This window comes from Sapajus apella, unplaced genomic scaffold (assembly GCF_009761245.1).
Source record: "Sapajus apella isolate SASKATOON/1434 unplaced genomic scaffold, GSC_monkey_1.0 scaffold331, whole genome shotgun sequence".
Lineage (NCBI taxonomy): Eukaryota > Metazoa > Chordata > Mammalia > Primates > Cebidae > Sapajus > Sapajus apella.
In genome coordinates, this window is record NW_022437271.1 from 22,187 (window position 1) to 34,793 (window position 12,607).

At 40.3% G+C, this 12,607-nt stretch overlaps 1 protein-coding gene and 1 non-coding gene across 3 annotated transcripts in view; one reads left to right on the forward strand and one right to left on the reverse strand.

Moving 5' to 3' along the window:
- The window catches only part of LOC116545675 (threonine--tRNA ligase 2, cytoplasmic), a 65,631-nt gene that overhangs the window by 11,000 nt on the left and 42,024 nt on the right, over nt 1-12,607 (reverse strand). The window contains exons 13-16 of one of the 2 annotated variants that reach the window (XR_004266404.1): nt 8,187-8,324; nt 4,962-5,145; nt 4,571-4,648; nt 4,390-4,488 (exon numbers count right to left, since the gene is read on the reverse strand). Coding sequence is in view for 1 of the 2 variants with exons in the window: in XM_032272212.1 (XP_032128103.1) it covers nt 4,388-4,488; nt 4,571-4,648; nt 8,187-8,324 (317 nt within the window). In the remaining variant the exon portion in view is untranslated. Of the gene's footprint in view, nt 1-4,387; nt 4,489-4,570; nt 4,649-4,961; nt 5,146-8,186; nt 8,325-12,607 lie in introns of those variants that run through there. The other variant, XM_032272212.1, reaches the window with a different exon arrangement.
- LOC116545677 lies at nt 12,234-12,334 on the forward strand. Its single transcript, XR_004266406.1, has one exon. It is a non-coding gene; the product is annotated as a small nucleolar RNA U13 (small nucleolar RNA).

Sequence of the window (12,607 nt, forward strand, 5' to 3'; positions counted from 1 at the left end):
CTGTCATCTGGGCTTTGTTGTTCTATTTCTAGAACACCGGAAAGGTAGATTTAGCATAATCTGTGAGGGTTCTAAGATTTTCTGAATGGTAAATGAGCATTGGCTTCAACTTAAAGTTACCAGCTGCATTAGCTCCTAACAAGAGGGTGAGCCTGTCCTTTGAAGTTTTGAAGCCAGTCATTGACTTGTCCTCTCTAGCTATGAAAGTCCTAGATGGCATCTTCTTCCAACAGAAGGCTGTTTCATGTATATTAAAAATCCATTGCTTAGTGTAGCCATCTTCATCACTGATCTTAGCTAGATCTTCTGGATAACTTGCTGCAGCTTCTATGTCAGCACTTGTTGCTCCACCTGGCACTTCTATGTTATGGAGATGGCATTCATTCATTCATTCATTCATTTATTGAGACAGAGTTTCACTCTTGTTGCCCAGGCTGGAGTGCAATGGCGTGATCTTGACTCACTGCAACCTCTGCCTCCCAGGTTCACAAGATTCTCCTGCCTCAGCCACCCAAGTAGCTGGGATTACAGGCACCCACCACCATGCTCAACTAATTTTTTTTTTTTTTGAATTTTTAATAGAGATGGGGTTTCACCAACCATATGGGGTTGGCCAGGCTGGTCTCAAACTCCTGACCACAGGTGGTCCATCTGCCTTGGCCTCCCAAAGTGCTGGGATTACCATCATGAGCCTCCATATCTGGCCCTGGAGATGGGTCTTTTAACTTCATGAACCAACCTTTGCTAGTTTCAAACTTTGCTTCTGCAGCTTCTTCACCTCTCTCAGTCTTCACAGAATTGAAAAGTTAGGGCTTTGCTTTGGGATTAGTCTTTGGCTTCAGGGAAGCTTTCTCCACATCAACAAGAAGGCTATTTCACTTCCTTATCATGTGTGTTCACTGGAGTAGCACTTTTTTTTTTTTTTTTGGAGACAAAGTTTCACTCTGTTGCCCAGGCTGGAGTACAGTGGTGCGATCTTGGCTCATTGCAGCCTCCACCTCCCAGGTTCAAGCGATTCTCTCCCTCAGCTTCCCAAGTAGTTGGGATTACAGGTGCCTGCCACCACACCCAGCTAATTTTTTTATGTGTATTTTTAGTAGAGATGGGGTTTCACCATCTTGGCCAGGCTGGTCTTGAACTCCTGACCTCATGATGCACCCCCCTCGGCCTCTCAAAGTGCTGGGATCACAGGCGTGAACCACAGCACCTGGCCTGGAGGAGCACTTTTAATGTCCTTCAAGAGCTTTTCCTTTGCATTCACAACTTGAGTAGCTGGTGCAAGAGGCTGAGCTTTTGGCCCGCCTGGGCTTTCAACAGTCCTTCCTCACTAAACTGAATCATTTCTAGCTTTTAAGGTGAGAGGCTTATGACTTTTCTTTACACTTGAATATTTACAGGCTGTTGCAGGGTTATTAATTGGCCTAATTCAATGTTATTGTGTCTCTGGATAGGGAAGGCTGAGGAGAGGGAGAGAAATTAGGGAGTAGCCAGTGGAACAGTTAGAACACACAACATTTATCAGTAAAGTTCACTGTTTTAAATAGGCACAGTTCATGGTGCCCCAAAACAATTACAATAGTAATATCAAACATCACTGATCACCATAACAGATACAATAATAATGAAAAAGCTTGAAATACTGCAAGAATTACCTAAATGTGACACAAAGACATGAAGTAAGCCCATGTTGTTGGAAAAATGGCACTGATAGACTTGCTCAACACAGAGTTGACACAAACCTTCAGTTTATAAAAAATGCAACATCTGCCGAGTGCTGTACAGTAAAGCACAATAAAATGAGGTGTGCTTGTATATATATACAGTCGTGCACTGCAAAACAGTGTTCTGGCCAACAACAGAGAGCACATATATGACAGTGGTCTAATAAGAGTATAATGGAGCTGCTGGGTGCAGTGGCTCACACCTGTAATCTCAGCACTTTGGGAGGCCGAGGCAGGTGGATCATGAGATCAGGAGTTTAAGACCACCCTGGCCAACATGGTGAAACCCCATCTCTACTAAAAATAAAAAAATTAGCCAGGTGTGGTGGTATGCACCTGCAGTCCCAGCTACTCAGGAGGCTGAGGCGGAGACTGAACCTGGGAGGGAGAGGTTGCAGTGAGCCAAGACCATGCCATTGCACTCCAGCCTGGGTGACAGACTGAGACTCCATCTCAAAAACTTAAAAAAAAGAGTATAATGAAGCTAAAAAATTCCCCATTATTCAGGTAGCATAACTGTCTACATAGAAAATCCCAAGAATTCTACCAAAGAAAAAAAAATTCCCAGAACCAGAGAGTAAGTTCAGCAAAGTCTCAGGATACAGGATTACAGGATCAACATTTTAAAATCTGCTGTATTTCCTGATACTGGCAATGAACACATGGATGTGAAGATTAAGAATATGAAACCACTTACAATCACTCAAATCACCCCAAAGTGAAATATCTGAACATTCTACACCTACATCTATTTCTGCATCTAACAAGATAGGCATAGGGCTTCCATGCTGAAAGAAGGTCATAAATTAAAATACTTAACGTAGTTAAGATGTCAATTCTATCCAAACTGATCTCTAGATTGAACACAATTCCAATAAAAATTCCCACCAGAATTTTTTGTAGACTCCATTAACAGCCAAACAATTAGAATAGCCAGCCAAAGCTGGCTATAAAAGAATAAAGGATCCACATTACCTAATTTTAAGACTTCCTATAAAGTTACAGTATTCAAGACAGCACAGTACTGACAAAGGGATAATCAGTGGTCCTACAGAACAGAATCGATAATCTAGAAACAGACCCACATATATGTCCAACTAATTACTGACAAAGATACAAAGGCAAGTCAATGGTGAAAGAATGGCCTTTTCAACAACTGATGTGAGAACAATTAGACATTTAGATGCACACAATGAATCCTGACCTAAACATCACACCTTACACAAACAATTAACTCAAATCAGATGTTAGAACTAGAAAACTTCTAATATAAAACACAGAAGAAAATCTTCATAACCTGTGCTTAAGCAGAGTTTATAGATGTGATGCTAAAGCATGATCTATAAAAGAAAAAAATTGAGAAATTAAACTTTATTGAAATTAATAACTCAAGAATGAATGGGAAACTAAAAAAATGAAAAAGCAAGCTATAGACCAGGATAAATATTTGCAAATCATATATCCCTCCAAGGGCTTATATCTAGAATATATAAAGAACTCTTAAAGCTTAACAGTAAGAAAACAAATCACTCAATTAAAAATGAACATAAAGACTTCGGCAGACATTTAACCAAAGAAGATAAATGAACAGCAAATAAGCACATGAAAAGATGTTAACATCATTAGCCGCTAAAGAAATACAAAATCAAAACATAATGAAATGCTACTACATACCCATTAGAATGGCTTAACAAACAAAACTTGACAATACCAAGTACTGGCAAGGATGTGGAACATCTGGAACTCTTTACACATTGCAGATAAGAATGCAAAATGGTGCAGCTACTCTGGAAAACAGTTTGGCAATTTCTACAAAGTTAAATATCCAATTATCATAAGACCCATTCCCAGCTTACCTTAAAGAAATGAAAACTTCTATTCACACAAAAACCTACCACTAATACCTACAGCAGCTCTATTCATCATCATCAAAAGTGGGAAGCAAATGCTTAATGAGAGACTGGATCCACAATGGCACACTAGTCAGTGATAAAAAAGAACAAACTATCAATACATGCAAAAGCATGCATGAATCTCCACAACACTGTGCTACGTGAAAGAAGCCAGTCTCAGAAGGTTCTATACTGCATGACTCCATTTACATGACATTCTGGTAAGGGCAAAACTATCCTGATGGGGAACGCATTAATGGTGGCCAGGGGTTAGGAGAAGGAAGAGTGTGTGACTACAAAGGAGCAGCACAAGAGAATGACGGAATCATAACCATCAAGCTGTACATACACACACACACACAGTTAATTTTACTGCATGGTTTTTTTTTTTAAAGAAGTTGTTGGTTTACAGTGATAAAATTGCCTTTTTTCCCTCTGCTTTTTCAAGAAAACATCTCATCCTTAAGACCCAGACCCAATGCCAGCATTTTGTGAAGTCTTCCCCTCTAACTCGGGAGAGTCGGCAGCCTGGATCATGTTTTCATGGGACTTTGTTCATATCTCTACTCTCATGTCTACTTATCTTCCTCCTCCTACCAGACCAGAAAATTCAAGTTGATTCCAAACTGGATTATGAGCAGGTAAACAAATATATGTTGAGCTTATAGCACATATACTAGACATTCACTAATGTTTATTTTTGTATTGCTAATACGCAAATGACAAAAAATTGGAATATTAGTACTATAATATTTATCACATTCAGTCACTTACCTAACATATGTGAGATTAAATCTAATAGGCAGTTGGAAGTCCAGCTGAATTGTAGCACATTGATGGTATCTGCCAATAGCATCCTTGATTTTTATGTCAATCTACAAATTAAATAATATTTGCTTAGAGAGAGATTTATTTTTCTTTTAAATTTTACTTTTTTGAAGCATATGGTCTACTTACTTTAGGGCCGTAAAATGCTCCATCTCCTGGGTTCATTTTCCATGGTTCTCCAAATTCCATCAAGCTATTCTGCAGTTGCTTTTTTAAAAGAAGAAAAAAGATACAATTACATATTGCATCTTTTTTTGACATACAGCTCACAAAGTTACTGTAACTCTTAATTATCTATGTTAGTTCAACACATATTTATTGAGCATCTTTTACATTCAATAAACTATTGAGGAGAGACTATATAGAAATGATTAGGGTGGTACCAGCTCTCAAGAAAAATCAACATTTCAACTGGGAAGAAAAGAACATTTATAAATTGTTCCAGTGAATTCCAGGTAATCATTAGGTAGGGGATGCTTTGGCCCTACTCCCAACACAACCCTGTGCCCTACAAACCAACCAGCTTCTGCCTCCTGGTGACGGTTCCAAGACCCATTCTCCTTGTAGGTGGGGCCTCCACACAAGAAAAGGCAGGAAAGCCTTGATCTCACTCCCTCTTCCACTCTTGAGTTTGGGTGGGTAAGGCGGCCAAGACGGCAGGCCTCGCCACTTCTTTTTTGCTTTTCCTTCACCTCTGCACATGTCTGGGAGGGTTAGAATTTATAGGGTGTGGGTGCATGGGTCTCCACTTTGTCTTCAGCCTAAGCCACTACATGCTTTCAACTTAGCTTGCAGTGAAGATGTTCCACATTGAAAGTGAGGGTGCAAATGCGTATTAATGAAAGATTTCCCCAAGCCTTCCAGTACTCCCGCGAATCCAGCTTCCCTGAGAAGCACCTGGGCATTCCTAAGTCCTTGGCCAAAGTACTGGAAAAACACCAGCTAAACTCCCGTTATCACCCCCAACATACTGGTGCCCATGAGACGCCAGACTTTTGGGAGTAACATGCCTCATGGGGAAATCAAAGCAGTGGCAGAGTCTTAGGGCCAAAGCTGCCATCATGAAGAAAGCTGATTCCTGGAGTCCTGACAGCCTTTCCCGGGACCTCAGTCAGGATCTGATCTTGAGAGAGACAGAGATTTAATTCCTGGGATCCCAAGAGTGTCCTGCATAGGTCTGAAAGCAGCTTCTTTTCTACTTAGGACCAGAGAAAGCTCCCCCCATGAAGACACTTCCTGGGCCTGGAGGCCTTACTCTCCTGTTCCACTCTGTTTCTGAGAGGAGAAGGAACAGTTACTTGTTTCCAAGACAAATGAGACCCTTCTACAGCAGATATCAAGTGATGGGAAGAATTCTGGGGACTGCAAGGAGCTAAAAAGCCAAGGAAAGGGCAAGTTTTGGAGAAGAGCATAAAACAAGGGTCACTGTTGCTCCCTGGGCCTTGGAGGACATGGAATAGGAGGGCATAGCAGGAGCTGCCACGGCTGAGAGAGCACTGGATTAATGCGAGGTCTGTCTCTTTCAAACCACTTCAGACACTTCTGAAGACAAAATATTTAAATGCGCATCTCAGTGATTTCCAGGCCAGGGGTAGTTATTTGAGACAAGTGTCCCAAAAGTGGAAGCAGGACCATCCCTTAGTGGGACAGTTACACCCCTGGGTTGACCTCAGGCTTGGCTGCTAAACTATTTACCCCCATCAGTTAAAAAAAAAGAGCAAAAAGGCTAGAACTTCCAGTGCATCCTCCCCATGCCAGGCCTACACCTGGTCCATCCCTTTTTAGCTCTCTACACCCCACCAAGTTTCAAATGAATGGAGTAATGATAATGATGCCAACACCTAACATCTACTGGGCACTTACATGTACCTGGCACTATGCCTAACACTCCATGTGAATTACTTCACTGAAGTTCCCCGTACCCTCAGGACATAGGTGTTATCACTACATCACCACCACTACCACTGTCATCATCATCATCATCACCATGTCATGCTTGATCCTGATGCTTAGAGAGCTTCTATAATTTACTCATGGAGATGAAGTACTTTCAGACTTTAAAGTCTAGAGCAAAATGGCTCCAGAGCTGAGTTCTATGTCCTCATTTCCTCTTCCTGCTTCCAGGTGGCTGGCAGGTAAACTGAGTCTGCATCCTTCCCGGGGTAGATAGGCTATCTCATTTGTTCTTCTTCCTCCATGCAGTGGACGTGGAAGAAGAGCTTAGGATGGGCACAGGGCAGTGGGGAGGAGAAGGCCCTATTTAGCGGTGAAGGCTAAACTGCTTCTGTGCAGCCTCTGCTTGGGTTCTGTTTCTATTAATCATGTAAAAAATAATTGTTATACTATTAGTCCAGTGCTTCTCTGATTCCTATTTCTTGTAATGTGTGTTCAGCTCCCATGAGTACAGCAATCCCCCATATCTGTTGTTTCATTTTTCTCAGTTTGTTACCCCAGTCAACTGTGGTCTAAAAATATTAAATGGAAAATTCCAGAAATAACTCATATGTTTTAAGCCATGCACTGCTCTGAGCAGCAGGATAAAGCATCATCCTACTCCAATCTACCTGGGATGGGAATTGTCCTTTTGTCCAGTCTCCACGCTGGATGCACTGCACCCTGCAGTTAGTCACTTAGAAGCTGTCATGCTTATCAAACATGCAGTATCACAGTGCTTATGTTCAAGTAACCCTTATTTTCCTTAACCATGGCCTCAAAGCACAAGAGTTGTGATGCTAGCAATTTGGTATGCCAGAGTGGAGCCACAAAATGCTTCCTTTAAGTGAAAAGGTGAAAGTTATCCATTTAATAAGGAAAAAATAATCCTATGCTGAAGTTGCTAAGAGCTATGGTTAAAAAAAAATCTTCTATCCATTGGGTAAGTTGTGAATTAGTGAAGAAGGAAAAAGCAACTCATGCTAGTTTTGCTGTTGCACCTCACAATGCAAAAATTCCAGCCACACTGCATGAAAAGTGCTTACTTAAGATAAGAAACGGCATTAGATTTGTAAGTTGAAGGCATGAACAGAAACATGTCCTGTTTGCCATCTATTTGATACCATCCAGGGTTTCAGGAATCCACTTGGAATCTTATTCCCCATGGATAAGTGGGGACTATTATATTCCAAGAAGACAGCTAACAGGCAGAGCCGGGTGTCTGGCCGTGACACTATCCTCATTTTTAATAAAAGTGAACACAGGAAACACACTATATCCTTTGTGCTTAATAAGAAAAAAAGAAAGCAACATGATGAGCCCCTTATCTTGGTTTTGTAAAGCTTAGCTGTAACGTCTGTGTGGGGGTGTCTTCAGACAGACACGGGGCAGGGCACAACAGGACGTGACTGTGAAAGGGACCCCAGCACCAAGTATGCACATCTCCGTCTAGATCACGCAGCCCCAGACCCCACAGTAAGACTAAGATGACTCAACAGGCAATGGTTTAAAATAAGCCACACAACCCAAGAGTCACAGCAAATAAGAGGATTTCTTTAAAAGCTTGGGCCAGTTATTAGTGACCAGCACTGAAAGAGTATAAATAAAAGCCAGATATAAACTTTAAGTGTGAAACAAATGTAAGGTATTATTATCACTTTTACAAAGAAAATGGGATAGCCACATTCCACAACCTATAAATTTATCCCATAATTCCCAATTTCAAAATTTCTGTTACAAATTATCGCATCCTCCTGCAAAGGTATTTTCCACATGACTAAAACGAAGAGGAAGCACAAAGTGTGACTCTTACCTTCTCAGCCTCATTCCACATCTCAATCTCTCCTAGGAAGTTTTCAGGCCTTGTTGACAGGTTTAATTGAAAGGAAAAGCCAAATGTTGAGTAAACAGATTGTAAAAACTGCAAACATCCCTTTATTTCTTCTTCAATCTGAAATCAAAGCAAATGAAACATTCAAACAGAACACCAAATTAAATTCATTTATGCTTTTAAAAATAAAACTCTTCATGTCAGATAGAAATAAAGTGTGTTTTTAACGGAGAGCAGTTGATGACCCTGTTTTGGTTGTTCAACCAATCCTGAGTTGAACCTTCATTTGAGTGGTAGGCAGGTGGGGACTGGCAGTGGCTCCAGGCCAGTGCAGGGAATGGAGCAGAAGTGGTGAGGGAACTACACTGTGAAAAGGCTGCAGCATGCAGAGGAGAGCAGCAAGGAGGGGCCACTCAGAGAAAGTGAGACGCAGCTAGAGCAGGGGACAAGCGAGCGCTCGGCATGGAGGTGGCTTAGGAGCTCTGTGAGCAGAGGACACACTGAGTTGAAGTCTCAGCAGAAAGATAAGCAGGCTAAGTCAGGGGGCTGCATATGATGGGATAAAGGGGAGAGGGGCAGTGTGGTAGGTGAGCAGGCTAGAGGCAGGCAGGGGCCAGAAAAAATTAAGTGCTTTCAAAGCCAGGAGAATGTATGGACTTTTAGCCTGAGACCAACGGGGAGGCAATGAAGGGTTTTTGTTTCGTTTAAGCAGAAAACTAACATGACCCAATGTGTTCTTTCACAGTATGAGGAATGAATTTGCAAAATTAGAAGACAGCCCCAACAGGAAGCTGGAGGAGTCATTTAGGAGCAAGATGACAGCGGCTTAAACCAGACAGTAGCAGGTGAAATGCAGGGAATTTGATGGATTTGAGACATCAAGTCTTTCATTCATTAAATGTGATGGCTATTTTGTTTTGTTTTGTTTTTTTGAGACCATGTTGCTCTGTCTCCCAGGCTGGAATGCAGTGGTGCAATCTCAGCTCACTCCAATCTCTGCCTCCTGGGTTCAAGTAATTCTCATGCCTCAGCCTCCCGAGTAGCTGGAACTACAGGTGCTCGCCACCATGCTTGGCTAATTTTTGTATTTTTTTAGTAGAGATGGGGTTTCACCATGTTGGCCAGGCTGGTCTCGAACTCTTGGCCTCAAGTGACCCACCTGCATCAGCCTCCCAAAGTGCTGGGATTATAGGTGTCAGCCACCACACCCAGCCTTGTTTTATTATTATTATTATTATTAAGTTCCTGGGTACATGTGCAGGATGTGCAGGTTTGTTACACAGGTATTCGTGTGCCATGGTGGTTTGCTGCACCTATCAACCCATCACCTAGGTATTTAAGACCAGCATGCGTTAGTTATTTATCCTGACCCTCTCCCTCCCCACACTTTCCTCTGACAGGCCCCCGTGTGTATTGTTCCCCTCCCTGTGTCCATGTGTTCTCATTGTTCAGCTCCCACTTATAAGTGAGAACATACAAATTTGGTTTTCTGTTCCTGTGTAAGTTTGCTGAGGATAATGCCTTGTGATGGCTACTTTCAAGTGTCAACTCGACTGAGCTAGGAGATGCCAGACAGCTAGCTGGCCGCCCTTAAAACATTTATTTCTGGGAATGTCCATGAGGGTATTTCTGGAAGAGATGAGCATCTGAAACAGTGGAATGGATAAAGAAGTTCTACCCTCACCAATGTGAGTGGACCTCATCCAATCTGTTGAGGGCAGGAACAGAACTCAAAAGCAGGAAGGACAAAATCTCTTTTTTTTAACTGTGACCGTTATTTTCTCAGACATTGAGCTCCTAGTTCTCAGGCCCACCAACTCTGTGACTTACACCAGCTCCCTGGACTCTGCTCACCCCACTGAGGCTGCTGGCCTCAGACTGGGAGTTATACCATTAGCGTTCCTAGTTCTCCAGCTTGTAACTGGCATATCATGGGACTTCTCGGTCTCCAAAATCAAGTGAGCCAATTCCTGTAACAAATTTCCTCATGTATCTATATATCCTACTATCTCTATTTCTCTGGAGAATACTTATCTGAAAGTATTATCATATGTTTTGAGATGCTATTATAATTATTGTTTCTTATCTGCAATTTCCAAGGGTTCATTGTTATGAAATGCATATACAATTGATTTTTATATATTGATATTCCATACAATTTTCTAAATTCATCTTACTTCTAATAGCTTTTTGTAGATTCCATCTAATCTCTACATAGATGATCATGTCATTTCGAAGAGTTTTAATTCTTTCCAATCTAGATGGTTTTTCATTTTCTCTTTCTTAACTTACTGCATCAGAAAGAACCTCCAGTACAATGATCAGAGAAGTAATGAGAGAATCCTTACCTAGTTCCTGATCTTAAGGGTAAAGCATTCAGACTTTCACTATTAAGTATGACATTAGCTGCAGGTTTTTCATAGAGGCCTTTTTATCAGGTTAAGAAAGTTCCCTCCATTCCTAGTTTTGAGAGTTTTTATGAGATGTGGATGTAGAATTTTGCCAAATACTTTTTCTTCCATCTACTAAGAAGATCATATGTTGTCTTTTTGTTTGTTTCTTTTTTAGTTTGTGAAAGTGGGAAATTACAATGATTCATATTCTAATGTTAAATTAACTTTTCATTCCTGGGATTCAGATCATTTCATTAAGATCTATTATCCTTCTTTTAAAAACTACTAGATTTGACTTACTAAAATGTTGTTTAAATTTTTTTACTTTATGTTCATGAGAGATGTTGTTCAGTGGCTTTCTTTTAACTTCTTTGTCTCATTTTTCTTTTTTTTTTTTTTTTTTTTTTTTTTGAGACGGAGTTTCGCTCTTGTTACCCAGGCTGGAGTGCAATGGCACGATCTCGGCTCACCGCAACCTCCGCCTCCTGGGTTCAGGCAATTCTCCTGCCTCAGCCTCCTGAGTAGCTGGGATTACAGGCATGCACCACCATGCCCAGCTAATTTTTTGTAGTTTTAGTAGAGGCGGGGTTTCACCATGTTGACCAGGATGGTCTCGATCTCTTGACCTCGTGATCCACCCACCTCGGCCTCCCAAAGTGCTGGGATTACAGGCTTGAGCCACCGTGCCCGGCCCTTTGTCTCATTTTTCTATCAGAGCAATATTAGCTTCATTTGCTTCATGAGGTGGTAAGGATTTCCTCCTCTTCAATTTTCTGGTTGAGTATCTCTAGTATTTCTTCTTTAATGTTTGGTAGAATTCACTAGTAAAGCCGTCTTGGCCTGGAGTTTTCTGTATGGGAAGGTTTTTAGGTATCAATTTGATTTCTGTAGTAGACACAGGGCTATTCAGATTATCTACTTCTTCTTGAGTAAAGTTTAATAGCTTGTGTCTTTCAAGGATTTATCCATGTTATCTAAGCTGTCAAATATATTAGCATAAAGTTATTCAGAAAACTGCCTTATCCTTTTAATAGCTACAGAATCTGTAGTAATGACATCTGTCTCATTCCTGACATTTTTTATTTGTGTCTTCTCTTTTTTCCTCATCAGTCTGACTAAAGATTTATCAATTTTATTGATCTTCTCAGAGAACCAGCTTTAGTTTTATTTATATTCTCTATTTTCTTTTTCTATTTCAATGATTTCTGCTGTTGTTTCTTATTTTCTTTCTTTTGCTCATACTACATTGGGTGTATTTGTTCTTCTTTTTCTATCTTAAGTAAAAGCTAAGTCATTGATTTTTCTTTTCTAATGGAGGTATTCAGTGCTATAAACATCCCTCTAAATACCACTTAAATGGCATCCCACAAATTTTAATGTATGTGTTTTTATTTTCATTTGTTATATAAATTTTTTTTAAATTTCCTTTGGATTTTGTGTTATTGATTTCCATTTTAATTCTATTGTGGTCAGTTAGGTTTAGGGTTAAACATTAGGGTTAAGTTAAAACATTAGGGTTAATTAAAACATTTTTTAAATTAAATCCCTTTTAATTTATTGAGACTTGTTTTATGGCCCAGAATATGGTCTATCCTAGTAAATATTCTCTGTGCAGTTTCAAAGAACAAATATTCTGACCCTTTTGTGGTTCATAAGCATGATGACTGGGTATACACACATGCGTAAGATGTGCGCCCTCATAGCTTGGTACAACATTGGCACATTAGCCATTCAACATAAACCAAAAAAAGAAAAACCAAAGAATGTATATTCTGCTGTTTTTCTATAAACATCAATTACGTCAAATTGTTTCACGGAAACCCTTTGTATGGCAATTTTAACTTGAATTAACACAAAAACTTGAAAAAGTAAATTTTAAGTTCTAGGCAATACTGAAAAACAAAACATCCAGAATTCCAGAATTCCACCAAATCCCTTAAAATACTCTACTTAATGGAATTTAGGTTAATAAAATCATTGAAGGAAGCCAAAGAAAAAGTAATACATTTC